A 20,978-nucleotide genomic window follows, 5' to 3' on the forward strand; every position below is an offset into this window, starting at 1 on the left:
ATTCAAACATGACAAACACCAACTCATACCCTTGCCAAACTTAACCTCGGATATGACATGCTCAACCTGAAACCTAGCCAAGTTAGGTTGGTCGGGTTAATTCGTTTTCCATTACTATTAGGTAATTTAATATTGGTAAGGATTTATATAAAGATAAGGAGTGTGTAAAAGAACTTAAGACTTCTAATTATTTTTTCTAAAAATGTGTTTCAAAAATTTATATACAAAAAATTATAAGAAAATTTAAAGAGAGAAGAAAAATATTAAGATCATTCAAGAAAAGAAAAATATTTAAAGTTATAATATAATCATTGTACGACAATATAGAATTACACTCAAAACAATGCATTAATAACAAAACAATCATTTATCTAATAAAATTTATCAGCAATTATTTATCTAATAAAAATTATCACACATAAATTTTGATATATAGATAAACAAAAGCATACATATTGACATATGAATTATAAGTGTAAAAAAATCATGATGAGAAATATTTTTAAATTATAATCATATTAAATTTGGGTTGGGGCAAATCAGATTGGCCAATACTTATGCCTGCACCCAACCCAATTTGAGTCAGGCAATTTTTTTTTTTCCACGAATCCAACCTAACTATGCCCAGACTTGACCCACGGTCAGGTTTAATCCAACGGGTTCAGGTTTTTCCCACCCAAGTTACAACCCTACCAGTGCATGAGGTAGGAATTTCATTTTCTTGGGGGCAGGTTGGGAAAGCAAAATCTTGCTTGGTTGGGAATTTCATTGAGCATGAAAAAAAAATTTCCAAGAAAAATATTAATCATCAATAGAGTATCAATTTTTTTTCTCCACCCATTTTTTTTCCACTGCAGCCAAACAGACTGTTAAAGTGGAGTTTAACTACACTACGCACGAGGGAGGTGGATTCTAGTGAAAGTGTCAAGAAGTCGGTTCAAGCAAAATCCAGAACATATCACAGTTATTATCCTTATGGGTTTTGTTTCCCAGCTTAAGTCCAAAAGTATCTAATTAAAATTGGTGGTCCCATGAACAGCTATGTCATATATGAGCATTGAAACCTATCAATTTGGGTTCCAATTCAATCCCATTAATAACATCCATAGAAGAAGAAAAAATCATTGCTCATGTCAAATTTGGTTCCAGATCCCAATTCTAAAACAAGAAGTATCACATGGGAGCAATCAAATTTCAGTTCCAATTCTAATTTTGTATCAATTTCGTTTGGGTACACATTGACACTCTAAAACTTACTACAAATGTGATGTTTTGTCTAAGTTTATCACAAAATCCAATGTATTTGATCCGATACTGAACAATCGTTGATTATGGGTTTGGAATCCTATAAAATTTGATCAATTTTCATACTAGATTGGCTTTGAATCAACCATATATATGTCCTACTCGATAGGGGCTTATCCTATAATGTGGGAAATTATATAAATAAAGTTATTTATTTTAAAAGACGGGACAATCAAATTATAATTCTAATAGGTAGGATGTAGAATGACAAATATGAATCAAATTAAAACTAAAGCTAAAAACTAAGACAGACTACATTAATACCAATTATGATATATGGAAACCACATTTACACTACATTACTAATCCCAAGCTTGGGTAAATGAGGGTTTATTTCGGATCGACAGTTTGTGTAAAAATACATCATCCCTTATGAAGATCTTAAAAAAGCGAAAAAAAGACTTAAAAGTATTCGAAAGAAAATTTTGAAAGTAAATATGATATCCACTTTTAATAACAAAAACTTGATTTTAGACATATATAATAGTGAAATATTATTTATTTAGTCCATCCAAAATCCTTTAGATAGGACTTTGTTATTACATTACTGTTGTTGTTTTCTTAGTTTTGAAAATCATGGTAGAAAGCCTTCAAATAGTGAGATATTTTGATAATTAAATTTTTTTGGAAGAGTTCCCAAAAATCTAATAAAGAACATCACTGTATTGTTGTTTGGTAAAACTCTTAAGTTTATTATAAAAACGAGACTTTTCTTATAAAACCCATGCAGAACCTCGTGGGCAACTCCATCATTTATGCATTTATTATAATTTAAAATTCTGAAGTATTTTATATTTTATTTAAACCACCATGCTCAAACAATAAATAAACTCTGGAGGACATCCAAGCAATTTGCTGGCACTTGGATAGTTTTATAATCCAGACTTTCCAACAATATTTATAAAATGTTAGGGGACATCATAAGTTTTCGTCTCTGATTAGTTGAGATTAGATTTAAACCGTCGGATCGTCAACACCATGAAATGGATTTGAAGTCTGAATTTTGGTTACGATTCCAAAATTGAATGATTAAGTATCACTAAGTAAAAGAATGAGAGTTGCATAGCAGATTGACTATCGGAAATACAAGATAATTACTCAAAAATCAAGAGTTGTCATTTTCAAAAGTTATTGAAAAATAATATCTTGATACACACAGCAAGTGCGTCAGGTAACTAACGAGGTGAAGATTCCACGTCACATAACAAATATATTTTAATGAGCATTAGTTATTTAATTATTATTTTAAATAAATGGCCTAAGTGCGGACCTCATGAATTTACATGTGAGAGGGTAGCCACGTGGGGTCCCCTCCCATTTTGGGCCCACCTGAGATGAACGGGTGCAAATGAGGGTATGGTCGTCAAGCATTTATTATCACATGCTCCTGTGACCTAAGCTCTCTTTTTAAAAAGCTCGTGTGGGACCCACTTAAAAAGAGTTGATTATGATGTGGTCGGATGTGATTGGCAATCTCTAACAAGTCCACGTCTACGTGAGCACTTTTGCAATTGGTGGACACGTGATGGCGTTGTGGTTTTGTGGATAAGTGTATGACCGTGTAACAGTTGTTTTAAAGAGAGACGTGGCCAGTTTTGTCTTGCGAAGTTAACAATATCTCTTTTGACCTTGTTTTACTCTAGAAGACTAAGAGAAAATGACCTAAGCACCCTCTTCTTCAATCTTTTATCCAAACCCATGATTTTTTCTTTTCAAAACTAGACTAGTTATCAAATATTTAGGGTAAAAAAAAGTTCTCAATATTCTATTTTCCTTCAATGTTAAAACATCAAGAATTCTATAATTTTTGGTAAGTAGGTGATGATGGATTTCTGGATAGAAAAATTAGGAGTACTTACAAGAGATTGATGATGATAGATTTAGATAAAATGCCAAAAACTTGAAAATTACTGATTTTTGGAAGAAAATTTAAGGATATTTGGTTAAAGGTAGAAGATGAGGGTGTTTTTGTCATCAAATAAAGTCCACTATAAGGGATATGTATGTCATAAGTTTGAGAACACAAAGGCAAATCACAAAAAGTTACCAAAAGTTGAGGGGGTATCTCTAAATCATACAATATTAATAAAGCACAGTGATCCCATGTGATAACAATACCCATCTAATCTTTCAAGCATATGATGGTCAAGAGGTGGGCCCTAGCTGTTTGAACAAATAAGTTTGAACGAATGGTTCAGATTAGATCATCATCCAATTAGGTACCTGCTCAAACTTGCAGGCCCACAGATTTTGATCATCAACATGTCATGGTGTGAAAAATATTCCATCTTGGATTTAGCTCTTCCCTAAATGGCAAAAAAAACCTCTATTTTACTTCTAACGAATTTTCTTTAAAAGAGTCAATGAAGATTATTTGATAGAGACCTAATTTTTAAATGGAGGTATTGTTTATGAAAAAAACCTTATTGGGTTAGATTGAATGCACCTATCCTTATCTATATAGAAATTTAGTTGTGAGGGCAAAATTATAGGTTTACACACAAATCGAACATGTGTCGTTTTGAGATAAGGATGCCCCGACTCGACTTAGAGAAGATTGTAGGGGATGACTGATAGAGTCGAATCGAAGTCATGTCACGTTATCATCGGAGATCGAAGATATCTAAAATTAATTTCGTCGACATTACTAAAATGACACGATAACTTTCACATCTTAGATCTCAAAAATATTAGCTAATAACTTCGAGAGTGCTTCGATATAAATTAAAAGATGATCATGTGTAAGAAGAAAAAATTCAATGAATCTGAAAATTTTCTTCTTCTAATATGTCCTCTCAATATCTAAGTTAAGGATGAATGTCACTTGAATAATAAAGAGCAGAGATAAATGATTAAAACTTATTTCAAAAAGATGTTTATGGTTGAACCACTACTTTCGATTTGACTAAGTGCCTACTCCTTGCACACCAACCCTTATAGCTCTATGTTGTACCTAAGTCCTCTTTTTGTTTGTTAATAGAAATGTGCTCTCTACTGGGCCGCAACCTGGGAGAGTTGGGTGGCTCGAAGGTAAACCTAGGCTCTATCCAAGTAGGAGAACCCTCAATCCGAGCTCAACTCAACCAGACCTTGAGTTTTTAAAAGCAGGTTGAGCTTGAGTTAACTCGACTAAGGAATTTTGGGTTGATTGGGCTCGTTGAATAATTTTAAATTTATTTTAATCAATAAATAAATTGTATATCTTAAATAAAAAATACAACATCGAATACAAAATCATTAGTAAATAAAATCGCTTACAACCTCTGAATCCATCCTTAACAGAATATTTAGATAAATCATACTAAACCAAAGCTCACATTAAGCACACCCAATTATCCACAAGTCATAATAATAAGATAAAATAAAGAAATTAGTTGAAAACAAAAATCTTGATGATGCTTTCATTCACTCCTTAGTCCTTAATATCAATATCATTAATGAAATGATTCTTCATCTTCAAGAGTCTATGCATATTATATATATGAACAAATACAACAATGGACTCAAATAGAAAGAAAAGTAATAAAAAAAAATGTGATTTTTTTCCTTAGTTATAAGAAGAAATAATTAATTTTAAAAAAATATTAATAAATGAAAATATTTATATATAGCTCAAATTTGGGTTGAGTTGGTTTAATTGAACCTCCACCTGAATTGAGGTAGGGTTGAGTTATTCTAACTCAGGCTCAACTCATTTTCTACATAACTTGGCCTAGGCTCACCCATCAATCGGGTTGAGTTCAGGTCAACCCGCCCAAGTTGCAGGTAGGACTGGCAATGGGTTGGATAAGACTCGACTCATTTGACCCTAATAAATTAGATATGGGCAAGGTTTTTCTACTTGATTAATAATTTGGGTAATATTACTTGATACCCATTTACCTAAAAGTTTTGTAAGGTCAGGTATGAATATACATTATATCCTACCTGATAACCTGTTTACCTAAAAACAAAAGTATAATTTCATATTCTACATATAAATATATGTAAATAATTAGTTTTTTATTATATAATTTTTGTTATTAAAATATATTAAAAAAAATTAGATAAGAGGGTAATAGTTTGGGTGGCCTAAGAATCGATTAAAAAATTGGGTATGGTTATCCACCTAAAACTTGGGTAAAAATTTGAATTTGGGTATTATCCTAAAATTCGAATAAGAAATCGGGTATGAGTGTGTATGTTTGAATTTGGGTATGGAGTCGGTAGAAGTCTTATCCAACCCACACACGACCCGTTGCCAGCCCTATTCATTGAAGTGATCAATTATACATCTCTTGACTTTGTTCTACGTTGGAAACATTATGTGAAAACTGAAACTTCAACGGGCCAAGGCTTACAAATTTTAGAAATCGAATTTCAATGGCTAGGACTATTGAAATTTTATGTTTCCTAGATTTGATGGCTTAGAGCCATCGGATTTCCCCCATCTTCAACTAATTTTACAGTTTTTGCCCGTCGAAAAAAAAAGATTCAAGGTTGTCAAATATGGGCTTTTTCACATTGTTAAGACCACTAGAAAATGACCTGAATGATCTCTTCTTCAATCTCTACCAAGAAAAACCTTTGATTTTTCTTTTCAAAATCGATTATCTTCAACATTTTGGGTTTGTGATTCTCCACTTTAGAACAGATATGGTTCATATGGATATTGGAAATATAATTTGTATTTTTATTTGCTTAGGTTCACTATTTTGATTTTGCTTATGCATATATATAATTCAAGTACGCAAATTACAAGTACATCTATAATGATAAACAAGAAAATTTTCCCTTACATTTGCTTCTCCTTTATATAAATATAAGAATAAGATTAACAATGAAGTGGCATAATAGAATTTATAAGAAAAATACATTGTTTAGTTTACCATTTGATTCATCGAAACCCAATGACAAAATTTAACGAACAAGAATGGTTAGATTTGCAAATTGTTTAGTACAAGCCATTCAATATGAACTACACCAAAAATTAACTCGCTTCGTAACGATTTTTTATTTGGTTAAGGTAGAACGAATATGGTAATATGAGTATAAATCGTCCTGTATTAATAAGCACATTGATCCAATATTGAAACTAGCATAATGATTTGGTTGTGTCGACAACCATGCCCATTGATCATCCAATATATGGTGATCAAAAGGTTAGTTGTAGTTGTGTTGAGCAACGAATAAGTCTAAAACAACGGTTCTGATGAAAACACCAGCCAAGGTCGAACCTAAAGATCTATGATCATTGTGTCATGATGTGGTAATGTTGCTAATCCACATCATTCCTTATTAGATGCTCAGTCACAAAATCAATATTTTATATTCCATTGTGAACATTTAAATTCATAAAAAAAAAATATTACATATAAAAAAAATATAAGACATGATCAATTCAGTCGAATTTTCATTAACTAAGTCTACATTTTAAAATACATATCAAGTCAAGTCAATCTCAAAAGAGTCAATGTGATGGACTATTCACATTGACATCGAGTCGGGTCAATTTGACTTAGACCTGTGAAATGAATATTACTAAATCCATAAATATTTAAAAAAATAGTTTTAAGTATTTTAATTTAAGAGCAAATTACCAAAACTGGGCATGAAAATTGAAAAATTCCCAGAATGGTAATTTATCATTTTTGAAAATAAGTTTTTACTTATTTATCAAAATGGTAAAAAATAAAATGAACAGAACTTTCTACATTTTTCGTACAAAAGCTACCATATTCTCTTTCTTCTAACTTTTTACCATTTTTACCCCTCAAATTTATCAAAATCCAACTCTTTTATATATATTATATTGGGTAATAAAAAGACATTTGATCATTCTTTAGCCTTTTATCATTTTTACCCTTCAACTTTTTTAATTTGAATATAAAGTTAAAAAAGGGTATTTTGGGTACAAAAATTGTGAAAATTATTGTTCATTTTATTTCTTGCCGTTTTGGTAAAAAAACTTAATTTCAAAAATTGTAAATTACCATTTTCTGAATTAATTTGAATAGTGCACCATTTTGGTAATTATTCAATTTTAGGTGCACGTTTATGTAACTTAGCCTTAATTTTAATAAATAATAATTTATTTATTTTTCATAAATTAAAAATAAAACTTCATAACTCGCTCAAATCTTGTACCCAACTAGGTAATTTTTAAGTTAAATTGACAAGGTTAACGGGATTTTTTTTAAGCAAAGGTGTTTAGTAGTCAACATGAAGGTGGGTTCGACAAGATTTGTACTTAGCCTAGCTAAATCGGCACCTTCATTAACGAGTTAATAACTCAACTTAGCTAAATTAGCTTCAACAAGGTGGTTCCATGGCTGATTGACCCCCAAATCCAACTTGGTCGAGTTTTGAGGTGACCCAACAAGTCGTAAAACTATGATATATTATACGCCAAAGAAGAGCTTTCATTGGGTTCGGAGCAATCTCTAGCTTCCTGTTTTGTCAGTTGGTTTAGAGCAATCGCTTACACTTACTACTCAACCACTCATTACTCCCAGTTTTCACCTCCTTGTCATCAATCAACACATGCCCACCCCTAACAAGTACTTCAATCATTGGCACAACCAAACAAACTTACTTCCTTGAAAAGAGTCGGTGTACGAGGTCAATGAAGATGATTCGATGCGACCTAATTTCTAGATGGATCGAGGCATATGGTACAATCCTTCTAGGGTCTGAATTGAATCAATATCCTTATCTATATTAGTTGTGAGGGCAAACATATTGGTTAACAATCATCGAAGAAGATATGTCATTTTGATATAAGGATACACCGACTTGACTTAGAAGATGATAGGCATGATCTATGAAAGGTTGTTGACATTTATGCTAGACGATCAATTACAATAGAATAGAAAAGTGGAAAATAAAATAGTAAGGGATTAAATCTAGGAGCAATGCATGTTGGAAGATTCAACATAGAGACGTGTCATGCTATTGGTGGAGATCGAAAAGATATAAATCTATTTTTCTCAATATTCTTCAGTGTTCATTATGTTATCCACACTTTAAATCTCATTATTGTCTTGATATAATTTTAAAAAGTAATTCATTATACTTAAAGAGAATATGCGAGACAAAAGAGAAGTTCGAAAAATTTTAAAAAAATTTCTCTTTTTTTATATATTTTCAATATATTTTTATAGAAAGTTGAATTAGTTGTTTCACACTCTTGGTACGATAGCAACTTTCTATGCTACTTAGACTTCAATTTCCAATAAGAGAAATCCTTTAATTATGTGCAAGAGTGACGAGATTCACATAGAAGCTCTAATCTACACCTCCAACTATTAAGAAATTTATAAATATAAAAGAATATAAGAAAAATGAGTACGCAAGTAAGTCTTGTCTACAATGATTAATATTAAAAAAAATCTAATGACGATAGATGTCACTCGAGTAGTAAAGAACAAAATAATTGATTAAAACTTAGTCCAGAATGGTTATAGTTGTACTACTTTCGATTTGACTGAACTCCTACTTCTTGCCTCCCAACTCTAAGAAACTCCATGTTCTACCAAACTTCTCTTTTGAACGTTCATCATCATCATATGTGCATAGCATGCAGGCATGCAATGTTAGTAAAAAAGGTTGGTTAGCTAGCTCTCTATTCCATTAGCTTTAGTGGACAAGAATGTGCCATGCATATGGTATGCAAAATTCGAACACAGATGATAGACCTGATGGGCAAAAACTAAAAAAGACGTTTTGGAAACATTAAACGAAAATAAAATAAGAGAAACGAGTGGGAAACACTTAACGTTCAATTGCAACAGATCTAGCAATCTTGGTTCTTCTAAGTCATCGAGTCTTAAAAATACTTAAATTTTTAGGTCCTGACTGAACAATTTTAATAGGTGACATTGAACATTCTCCCCACATCTCTTTTACTAAATAAGCCCTTACGAATTATATTCTCAAATTAGGCCACCGACGTTTGAATTTTATTAAATGAATCTACCATCAACCAACTTAATGGTAGTCATGAAGACCCTACACTTGAATTAGTAGGGCTTCAATAGGCCATTCTTCGGCTTGGCCTGCCATGGAGAGGGTTTGAGTAGTTTTTAGGTCGATGTAACAATCGAACCTGTACTTGTGTATCTTTGTACCGTGCACCTCATTCTCTAACAGAGCCTAGTCCCATCAGGTTTGATTGTGTGAATTAGTATCCCTTTTTTTAATGATATATGACTTAGTGTCTTTTATATTAAATAGGAAACATTCGTGATTAAGATATTTAAATAAGAGTTCAAAACGTATAAACCCAGGGTGGAGGATTGAAATTTGAAACTCTCCTCCCACACCCCAATACATGCCATGTAAGTCGTAATCCAAGGAAATATTTAAAAGGAGACAAGTTAGGCGCCATTCCTTGGATTATGGCTTACATGGCATGTATTGGGGTGTGGGAGGAGAGCTTCAATCCTCCACCCTGGGTGCATACGATCCGCACTCTTTTAAATAATATGAATGATGTGGGCTAATTAGGAATATAAGATCTTAATATTTGCTTACTTTCCACATCTTGGCATGATGTAATCTCTATAAATATTCTATCAAAGTGAATGTAAAATCATCCAAGAATTCCCAATAAATTTCTACTTCAGGCCCAATTCATGGTTAGGCGTGGACTCGGGAGTGTGGGACCTAGGCCATTGGCTTCTGTACATAAAGAACTGAACTAATTATCTTAAATTTGATTCATTTTTGCAACATTTTAGCACAATAAAATTCTATGAACTTAATCAAATGAAATTGCCAACTCATCCTTAATATCTATCTATATGAAGTATAGATATTATTCTTCATTCATTAAAAAGCAAAAGATTAAAACAAGTTTGAATTCCCTTTACAAGGCGAAATCATTTTGATCAGGCTTTGGTGAGGTCAATAGAGCAGTATAGAGCCGGAGTCTATCTTCTCCTAGTGAGGAACAACGCGACAAAGGCCTTCGAGGTCGTATAAATGATAACGATGTCAACGTTAATCGATGTCTATACCTCCTCCAAGCTAATTGAATCGCCACAGCTGCCCAAGTTCTCCATCCAGGTGAGTAATATCTTGCGCTCCTCTTAACTTTTTCATTAACAAATGTGTAACGGAAATGTTGGGTCACATACTTCACATCATCCGCTTCTAGTCCAAATGCCTCTGTGGTTTCAAGTGTCACTAATGTTGATGATGACGGAGGTAATCGTTCCACAAATGGTCGTCTAAGGCACCATGATAGAAGCTCGTCTCCACTGAAGTTCCCTGGACCCAACATACAGCAACTCTTTACCCCGTCTCGTAGTTCTTGGCTACTTTGTAGATGTCCTCTTACAACAAACAACATTCTCTGAACTGGATCACCTTCTCTAGTTATCTACATGAAGAAACACAAAATAGTTAGAAGCAAAATGAGTCACTTTTGTTGGGGATTGATCAACCAAGTTTTTTCTTTCCTTTTCGGCGAAATTCGATCTAGATACATCAGATCGATCATCTTATCGTGAAGATTAGGATAAATATTAAATTAGTTAGACTTAATAATCCAATAATCATTTTCTCAACATGGTATCAGGGGGCTATGGATCTTCTTTAAAAAAAAAAAAAAAAATTCTTTGATTTGTGATTTAAACTCACCGTTTCTCCCTTGGGGAATATGAGGGACTTCACTCGGTCACAAATATTTTCTAGGACCAAGTCATCCATGTGTTGAAACAGAGGTACCTAGAAACACCATTAAGATAATTAGCTATGAAATCATTCACAAAGTTGACATTTTCGTAAGCCCATGAGAACAGGAGATCTCATAGAAAATTTAAAAATAAAAAAATGGTGAAAAGAGTTTTGGGCAGTCAATGGGCCAGTCCTTAGTCCAGCCCATTCCTTCATGGACAGATGTGGATAGAATTGTTAGGCCCATTTGGTAATTGAATCAGGCTAGGCCAATTCATGTTTAAAGCCAGGATTGGGCATGGAAAATAGGCCCGTTAGAAGTTCAGGCCTGATAATTGTATTTATACATATATGAGAAAAATATAATCCCCCCATCCCGTATACAGGCTTCAAGACTTGTGAACCAGGCCGGGCCAAACTTAGACATAGGTAGCTTAATGGGCCACACACAGATTTAGATGACTCGTCCGAGTCATCTCTGTCTCATTCAGCAACGATATAGATATACACTGTGTCTCAACATTCACATCATCTCGAGAGATAAATGTCTCGGATGATATTTTGAAAATCTCATCCTAGTCAATAAAACTTGGCCGAGTCAATTGGGATTTTATAGATTTTGATTAATTTTTTTTTCAGAATTTAAATATTTATTATACAATTAAAATAATATTTTATAACTAAACATTTTCTACTCTATCTTATTTCATTAAAAATTTATAATTATTTAAATTTAAATATATGTAAATCAATCATTATAAACAGAGTTAAATAGATTGTCTCATATAAGATGAGTTGTCTCATCTGAAACAACTCGGTCTCTTCCACGGACAAGACGAGATGTCCAACCGAGTTTTGAAACCTTAGTATGGGATTTTTGAGCTTGGATAGAAATGGGCCTTTAAAAGCCCGGCCCATTAAGGTACCTGTCTCACTAGGTCTAAACAGAGATGGTATTTGATGTCCCTCCTAAGACCCTCCGGGAGGTTATGGATCATTTCACATTCGTCCACCCCTCGCATGGCTGCCCATCGTTGACGCTCGTACTGACGCACTCTTTGCCTGAAACCTTGAGGCAGATGTCTCCGTCTCATCCACCACTCCAGGTTCCTCATCTTTAGTTGCATCGTTTGTTTCTTTGATGTAGTTGCATGCAAGAATACCTATCCCACATTAAACAAATTACATTTTTTTTTATGTTGGGTTGAGATTCCTACATCACTTAGTATATGATTCATGGGTAATATTAAGATGTAAAGTACTCAACATGAATAATGGCCTTAAAAGGTTAATAAAAAGACCACGTATAAAGTGACCAAAACTGTTAATCATGATCACAAAATCAAGCAGCCACATATTGGGAACTAATTTATAGAATGAAATTCATAATTTGGGTTCCCTTACCTTGATGTTTCCAATCAACATCGTTACCAAAATGAGTCCACTGGTTAGAATGATGATGTTGAAAACCACTTCTAGCCATTCTGTAGTGCTTTCAAGGTTCCCAAACGTGCTGATCACAACATATCAAACATGGTTAACACAATGTGAAAAAAGCCCAAATTTGATGGCCTTGGGTTGTCAAATTTCATAAAATTCGACGGACCAAGGGATCAAATTGGCGTCGAATTTTTCATTGTCAAAATTTTTTTTTTTTGACAGGTCGAAACAGTCAAATTAATGAAGGATGGGAGAAATTCGACAGCTCTAAGCTGTCAAACCTGGGAACATCAAGAATTTCGACGGTCTTAGACTGTCAAAATTCAGTTTCTAAAATTCGTAGGCCTTGGCCCGTCAATTTTTTCTATCGAATTTTCCAATTTTCATGTAGCGTAAGGACATTGCTTGTTGCTAACCGGTAGCGTAGGCACCAAGAAAACACGATCTAAGCCCATGTATCAAATCCAAAAATGAACCCAACCCATGAATGTAGAAGTGATTAAAGGAGATGGATTGTTACCTTAGAGTCATTAGGCCCCAAAATATGGGAAAGAGTATTTTCTCCAAACGACTTTCGTTTGTTACTAGAGGGACCGTCCATTTATAAGCTCCATAATTGAAATTATCGGCACTAGCAATACACATAAACCTTACATGTCTGTTCTCTCCCCACTCCAATCTTTCTCTTTGCCTAACAAAGTTTGTACCATAGTAAATAGGCTCTTCACATGTTAAGGTCCTTAGCCCACAGCCCGGTATGCCTCTACATTGCTCTTTTAGACACTTTGAAGCCCTCTGGATTCCTAGCAAGTACCAACATGCACCGGCTGCCTGTCATGAGTGAATCAAGTTAGGTGTAGCTCATGAAAAAGTACTCCACAAGTTGACTTGATTCGATGGATTTTCAAATAAACTTGAGCTACTGAAAGGAGGAATACTTACGTGAGCGGCAACAAAGTAAGCGATCATGTTGAGTGCAATCCCCCACCAAACAGTCCCAAAAATGTATCCCGAGAGATTTTGCAAGCGGCGTAGGAAGCAGACTGAGTGATATATCTTCGGGAGATATTGGAACAAGAACATGACCAAGAACACTGTCATTATCACCGTCGTCGACCCTTTATTCAATAGAGAAGGGATTGCTACCCATAACATAATCTGCAATAGAAGCATTGTTTAATAAAAGTCAAGTAGAATGTATTATAAATCTATGTAACCCATGGAGACTCAATTTGAATCAGTCGAATTCTAGAATCGACTCCTCGAGTAACTCCTAAACCAATTGTAGCCTGTGTCTTTGCCCTTAGTGCCATGTCAAATACCTTTTGGGTTCATTGACTCCGTGAACTATTGTCTCAACTATTGATGGCCCATGTACCAAAAATCATTTTGATGCAAATCTAAGATTTTTCATTATGTGGCCCACATGATTGGATTTCTAAAAAAACTTGGATTCTTCAAAATTCGAATCCAAATGAAAATTCCAGTACAAGTTGATAGGGGAAATAAGTAGTTCTATTATTTGTAATTTCTTTAATAGATTAAAAAACCAAATTGGAACATAAACTCTTAGCCACTCTCCACCTTATAAACAGATTTTTAATTGGATCATTCATCCACATCAAGAATACATGATTTTTGTAAGTAAGGGAGAAGAGAGAGAGCAGGTGAGTCAAGAGAACATCAAGCCATCGAGAAGCTTGGGATAATAATATGGACGCGTTTGTTGGAGATTGAGAAAGATGACGGAAAAAATTATCGATAGTGCAAAGTATGTTTTTATGTTATATTTTTATTTCTGTTTTTGATTAGATTGTTGCATTATTTCAAGATCCGTTTGATTTTGATTTTGAATGTCGAAAAAATCACACAATGTATGAAAATTTACATTAAACCATTAGATCCATGCAACCAAATTGTTATTTCAAGTTTTGTTGATATATTTGGAGTAAATTCTCAAATAATTACAAAAGTTTTCGGTATTTCTGAAATATTGTTAATGTTGACAAAGTTGCCATGTTGACAATTTGATGATATTTTGTCAACATTTCTTGGTAATTGTATCAACATTAGCAAAATTTCAGAATACCAAAAACTTCTGTAATTATTTGGGAATTTACCCTTATATTTATGTAATTTAAATTGTTTTATATCTTTGGGAGAGGGAATCTACCAAGAAAACTAAGATTTCATAAACATCTTTTTCTAACAGACATGTTGAGTAAAGCAAGCCATGATGCATTTTTCTTTTAAGTGGATGATTGTTGAAGAGTTGGAAACTCTTAGTGCAACTGCAGAAGAACCTCCTTCAACGTTGATACATATTAAGAAGAGAGATTTAAACGGGCAGACCTGTCTGTTGCAATTTTATTACAAAAACTCCCCACTTTATGAATCAGGTTAGCAAGACTAACGTAGTAAGATTTTAAATCTTACTAAGGGTCGTTGGGCCTTCATGGATTATCAAATTGGCAATACAATATAACAGTCTTCTAGATTTCGTGGAAAAACATAGATCCAAAAGAAAAGAATTAAAAAAAAAAAAAAAAAAAATTAGCTTGTCTAAAGGTATTAAAAATAGATGGCTACCAAAGACACAAATTTAAAATTAATATTCAACGGTAAAAATTAATTAAAATTTTTTTTTCTCCACAGTTCTTAGAATTTTGTTCTTTACAACCCCGTGGAATCAGATTATGTTTTTGAATGTCAAATATTGATGTGGTTAGGATCCACTCCAAGGTATCTTAAATAACAAATTAATCCCAGTAATTTGACTTTTATGACTTAGATCACTGCTACAAACATGATAAAGTACGGTTTCTGTGGACGGCAGTCAAAACTCCACGAGAGTTTTTGTAATAAAAATGCAACAATTAGGTTTACCGGGAAATATCTCTATTAATAAAAATGAAACAGTTGGGTTGCTATCCTATTTCAGGTATCCTATGCAGAATCAGTTTTTTACTTCACAAAATTTTTACTCAGATTCCTCATTGCTTGTCACGTCAAGTATATAAGGGTAGTTTGGTAATCAATAATAAGAGTACTTTTATAAATTAAAAATGTCATTCAATACACGTGGGTACATGTGATTTGTGATCCCAGATTTTTGTGAGCAAATTTTTATTTTCATGGTATGCATGCCTATCTAAAAGGCCAGAAAAATCAGCTTGATTAGTGATTTTTATTCCTTGGAATCATGCATTTTTACCCATATTGGGTTTGGAATACATACAAAGGGCCTTTCATAAAACCCATAATCAAATCCTATTTGTAAATTTTAGAGAATATATATAAGAAGCTTCATGAATGGTAAAATTATAAGTAGTTATTTTAGTGGGGTTACTACTTATTAGTATCACTCTCTCAGTAAAACTACAAAGATTAGGCCATGAAAGAGCCAGCCATGTGTCACACACAAAGGAGAACCCTTATTAGGTTGCAATCGCAAACAAACTCCAGGGAGTACAGGACCTGCACTCCTAAGCTGAGTAAAAACTTAAAACAACTCATCAAATGCAGTTGTCAAGCTTTCCAACACTAGCATACAAAATATGAAACAAATATCATTAATGACTCTTAGCTCCATTTAAATTTTCCCTCTCAAAAAAAAAAAAAAAAAAAGAAAAAAGAAAAGAAAATAGTTTTCTGATGATTTTGATACTGATGATCATCACATGGTGATGATGATGAGTGAAGTAGTTTAAGTAATCTAACCTGGGGCATAGGGAGAATGACAAAGAGATCAAAGAAGAAACCCTTCTTAGATTTCAAGTATCGAAGAGCAACCGATGTACCACTCGTATTATGGAGCTTGTCTACCTCTACACCCCACCTCCCATGATATGGCTTTGCAATCTTGAACCGCAACCACATGTTCCACAAGTGCAAGACATCAGTCAGGCACCGTACCACCGTAATAGTCATGGCAAACCACCCATCAACAAAGAGGCACATACATGTGTCACTTATCGAGAGGGCGTAGAAGAAGAGAGGATCGACGAAGAGACCAGCTGCACATACAAGTAAGAAGATTCGGTTCCACTCTTGTACCCAATTCGTTCTAGGATCCAAGACCCGCCCGAGGTACCAACTTCCCCTACAAGATCCCCACGTGCCATACGTGTGTTTACGTCCACCAAACCTCTCATCCTCTTCTTCGTCGTCCTCATGCATGTGTGAAGCATGTGAGGCTTCTTCTTCTTCTTCACTTGACATGCTTGGAGAGGTAGAGAAAGAGAAAGGAGTGTTTGGTAGAAAGAGGTTGTGTGTCAGATGATTTTAAGGGAATAATAGTGACGTCAGAAAGATTGGTTTCAACATGGTCAAGAATATTGACAAAATAATTTGAGAGGTGGAGCTTGGAAGTAGAAGTGGACAACAATATTATGCAATTATTAATATGCCCTTATACTGTGGTTCACTTCCCCCTTGGGTGTCTCAGAAATGACAAATTTTTACCTTCTTTTAAGGAAACTTCTTCGTTTTCACCATTCTAAGTCATATGTTGAAGATTAGAATAGTCCATAACAAAAATATTAAAATTTCTCCCATTTTGTCATTCGATACTAGGATTAAGGATATCTGACCTATAGTCAAGCTCCATTTGCAAGCTCTCAAACGTGATTTTCATTAATCCAAAACAGAGAAGCAATTCTTTTGGAAGTTTTATGAGGTAAGAAGGCACTTAGTTTGAATATTACTTTTGGGAAAAATAAAAAGAGAGTTTATTTCGTCTTGTAATCTCATTGTATTTTTCTCTTTTTTTCTTTGCCTGGACATTTTTGACATAAAATTTATGTGATTTTTTTAAAATTATTTCTATCTCATTCTTGATGCATACTTAAACCCAACAACAACTTGTTTCCTCGCTTACTAATCTATTGATCTTCTCACTTTTTTTCTTCTTCTTTTTGCTAGGTGGGGTTAATGGTTAACAATTAGTAAATTAGTATATAAGAAGGGGTTCAAGGGGTTTGAACCTAAGACCTTGGAAACAACTTCGACAAGGTCATACCACTTAGCTAAGATAAAATTCTAAAAATGTGAAGTATTGTAAAAGAAAGGAAATTAATCTATTGATACTTCATTATACAATTACATAATCTTAATAAGAAAATTTATCCAATAAACAATGAAGAGTTTTGATGCCCAAGTTTGTTTATATACACAGAGGATAAGGTCTTTGCATACGTCACGTGTCAAAGCACTTAAAGTAGTCCCATCACAACTTAAACCATGTTTCATGGTCGTTTGGTGTTAGTATTACATCAATTTTTTATTGTTTTCATAATTTTTCCTTTTGAGTGATTATGAATATAGTTTGAGGTTCGATGTACTCTGAATGTAGCATGCCGCCTTCAGCGAGTTCTTATGGTCATGACATTGTGTAAGATTAAGAAGGAGAAAAAAGAAAGAGTACAATACAAAATATTTGTTCACGAAGTTCATCCAAAATCTAAATTATGTCCTTGTTCTTTAAAGATAGATTCCACTATTCTTGAAGTTATTTCAAGATCTACAATACATGAAAGAGTGAGAGAAATAGAAAATCCCTTTTGAGAGAAATAGAATAGGGTAAGAAAAGTGACAGCCCAGTAAGAGAGCCCTATGAGAGAGCAGTGGTGATGGTACTTTAAAAAAAAAAAAAAGATTGAGTACCCTTTCAAACATGATTATTTTGCCTTATTTATAAGAAAAATGAAGGTGAAGTGACTTCCAAACTCTCCTCCTCTTTAGGTCCCCATTTACTTTGCATCATCTACAAAGAGAAAACCCAAATTCTAGACTTTTCTCATTATCAACTCATGTATTCTATGCTAGTCCTACTTAATCCATCTTTTCCTTAACCAAGCAAGCGAGGGGTTAGTGGGAATAATACTCTACATTTTGCGCACACCTTAAGTAATCCAACCTAATCTTTATAACAAAGATTTGATGTATCACATCACACTACTAGGGTTTGCATCATAATTATTACTCTGGGAAAAAAATCGAAAGGGGAGGGGAGGGGGGCAAAAGTTGACAAAGTCAAGGAAAAAATTGGGAAATTAAAAAAGATAAAGACATGCTCTTACTTATGGATAAGATAAAAAAAAAATGTATATTTCATATATCAAACATAATATTGAATAAAATTAGAAAATTATATTAAACATAACTAGAAGGGACATGTGCAAACACACATGTATATTTGAAGGGCTTATTTATAATTTAAAATATGAATTAAAGAGTGATTTTAAAGATTACATTGAAAAATGATATTTTTATGATTTTGAAAACTAACCAACATAAATTTATTGTTCGATTGCAATTGTCTTGGTTTATGTCCAACCACTTCTACTTAGACTTCTTTCATTATAATAGTAAAGATATAAAAGTGTATTATATATAATATCCAAATTTTGGTGTCGAACCACTTCTACTCCGACTTCTTTCATTATAATAGTAAAGATATAAAAGTGTAATTTTCAAATATTTACAAAAAAAAATCTGGACTAAATCATTGAATAAAAGAATTGAGAATTAATCACCACTTCTCAAAAATTAAAAATCAGAGAATTTTGTTACCATTGTTACCGTAAACAAGCCAGAGGGCCACATTTGGAATTAGGATTGGTATCCGAAGGAAGAAATGAGATAGTCGTACACGCGCGTCCTGATTCGGAATAATGTTTTAAGGTGGGCCATGTTTGTGTTACTGCGAGCTTCTTTGCAGCTTCCCTCGTTTTGTTCTTTTGCATATCTATCACAAAATTACAAAGGAGACGTGAAAAGGGCAGCTGCCTCTAGCTACTCAACAAATAACTCTCCCTTTTTGTCCATTTCTTCTGCTAGATAGGCTTAAGCGTGCTAATGAATCAGATTTAGTTATTTTTCATTGGATTTTGGATAGTCATCTCAGAAATCCATCCAAGAGTACCTGAACAAGACACAGTAAAAGATTTGTTTTACTTGTAACTTATTTATGAGGTCAATAAATAATCTATTGAAATATTCATTCCCAATCACAAGAAAAAAATATCTCAATCATAATTCCCAAGGTTATCTTCATGAAAAAATTTGATTTTCTTGAAAAATTTATGATTAGTATCAACTATCGTGCAAGGAAAAATCTATGATTGCTATCAATTATTGGGTGGGTCACGATATTTGTATGAAGAGTTTTGTTTCCATGTGTCCCATATCCACGATTGGATTCGAAAAGAATTGAAACCAATATTTAATCTTGGTTTTGATTTTGGGTTTTTATGAGACCGAACCAAAACTAACATGTTGACACCCCTAATTAGGCCTTCTGTAATAAGTGTAATAAGAGAAACGGGTATTTTTTATTTGAAAAATGACAATCAGTTGTCAATTTAATCATGTCAAATAGATATGCAAATAATAACAAAATGACTAATGATAAATTGACATGCTAAAACATACGATGATGCGGTTGACGTGACAAGGGCACATGCACATAACTGTAGACTTTTTTCTTTGTGTATCCCAAAGAAAAAGATCTATGATTCCGTGCACTTGCCATATCATTCACGTACAGACAGCATATCTTTTAGCTCTCCAATTATCACAACTCTAACAAAAGAATCGTGATAATCTGACTACCCATGTGGCAAACTCAATCGACTATCTTGACGTGACAAGTTCGACAATTATAAATTTGTGCTCCTCGATATATATGGCTGCAGTTCCTCATAAAATTATGTATCTTGAGGGAACCGTGTATCGCAAGGAGCGTAGATATACGATTCTCAAACTTGTCACGTCTGGTAGTCAATTGATTTTAGCGACTCCTAACAAAATACACACTAATATTTTATGAATAATGCTGGCGTGACTTCCTATGACACTGAACTGACATGGAGGAGTGCAAAACCATAGATGCTTTTTAATAGCACTTTTGAGAGGCTAGCTATGTGTACCACTTAATCTAGGGTAAATATCAGTATCTGGAACCCTCTCCAAATGATCAAACATTTGCACCAAGGGTAAAACTGGAAATGAATTAATGTATATCGCTTGTTTTAGAAAATGTTCCACAGTGGGTAAGATGAGATTGGATCCGTACGATCTTAAGAGACATGTCTTGAGTCCCAACATCTATTCTTGTCCTCATAATGTTATCGGCAATGGGGCAGAATGTTTAAAATAATAATATAATTAAATAATTGGTATCGAAAATTCAATAATGATAAACGTAATTTGCTATTCCCATTAACATAAAATATTTGATACAATACCTTTAAAAGTATATTGCATCAACAAATTGACAATCACCTGGGCCAATAATAATCAAATAATATTCAGCTACACTTCTTACAATTATATATAGATTAAAGCAAAATTAGTTTGATTAATTATATATCATCATTATAAAAAAAATAATCAAAATCAACAAATAATCATGTAGTATTCAGGTACTCTCTTGTTAGAACTATAATCCAAAGAAAAACTAGTTTTATCAAATTATATATATAATCATTTAACAAAAAATGATCAAGATCAATAAATAACCCAATAATGTAAAGGTAAAATTACCAAATCCAATACCTTTAAAGTCACCA

At 33.3% G+C, this 20,978-nt stretch overlaps 1 protein-coding gene and 1 long non-coding RNA gene across 2 annotated transcripts; one reads left to right on the forward strand and one right to left on the reverse strand.

Moving 5' to 3' along the window:
* Positions 1-10,073: 10,073 nt before the first annotated feature.
* On the reverse strand, positions 10,074-16,708 carry LOC147392125 (cyclic nucleotide-gated ion channel 4-like). Its single transcript, XM_086458436.1, has 7 exons — positions 16,126-16,708; positions 13,348-13,563; positions 12,926-13,236; positions 12,370-12,478; positions 11,888-12,128; positions 10,930-11,012; positions 10,074-10,669 (listed from the first exon to the last, which is right to left on the reverse strand). Exons 1-7 carry the CDS (start codon positions 16,624-16,626, stop codon positions 10,154-10,156), a joined length of 1,977 nt encoding a protein of 658 aa, XP_086314562.1. The 5' UTR covers positions 16,627-16,708; the 3' UTR covers positions 10,074-10,153.
* Positions 10,878-11,931, forward strand: LOC147392126 (uncharacterized). Its single transcript, XR_015182789.1, has 2 exons — positions 10,878-11,012; positions 11,888-11,931. It is a non-coding gene; the product is annotated as an uncharacterized LOC147392126 (long non-coding RNA).
* Positions 16,709-20,978: the final 4,270 nt, after the last annotated feature.

This window comes from Akebia trifoliata, chromosome 11, assembly GCF_017979445.1.
Source record: "Akebia trifoliata isolate Shusen 1 chromosome 11, ASM1797944v1, whole genome shotgun sequence".
NCBI classification, from domain to species: Eukaryota; Viridiplantae; Streptophyta; class Magnoliopsida; order Ranunculales; family Lardizabalaceae; genus Akebia; species Akebia trifoliata.

Excerpts from the sequence above, each read along its gene's own strand:
- LOC147392125 (XM_086458436.1), bottom strand. The coding sequence starts at position 16,626 with ATGTCAAGTGAAGAAGAAGAAGAAGCCTCACATGCTTCACACATGCAT. Across the intron at positions 13,564-16,125 it reads TCATTCTCCCTATGCCCCAG|ATTATGTTATGGGTAGCAAT; the intron begins GTTAGATTACTT and ends CTTCTATTGCAG. Across the intron at positions 13,237-13,347 it reads CTTACTTTGTTGCCGCTCAC|GCAGCCGGTGCATGTTGGTA; the intron begins GTAAGTATTCCT and ends CACTCATGACAG.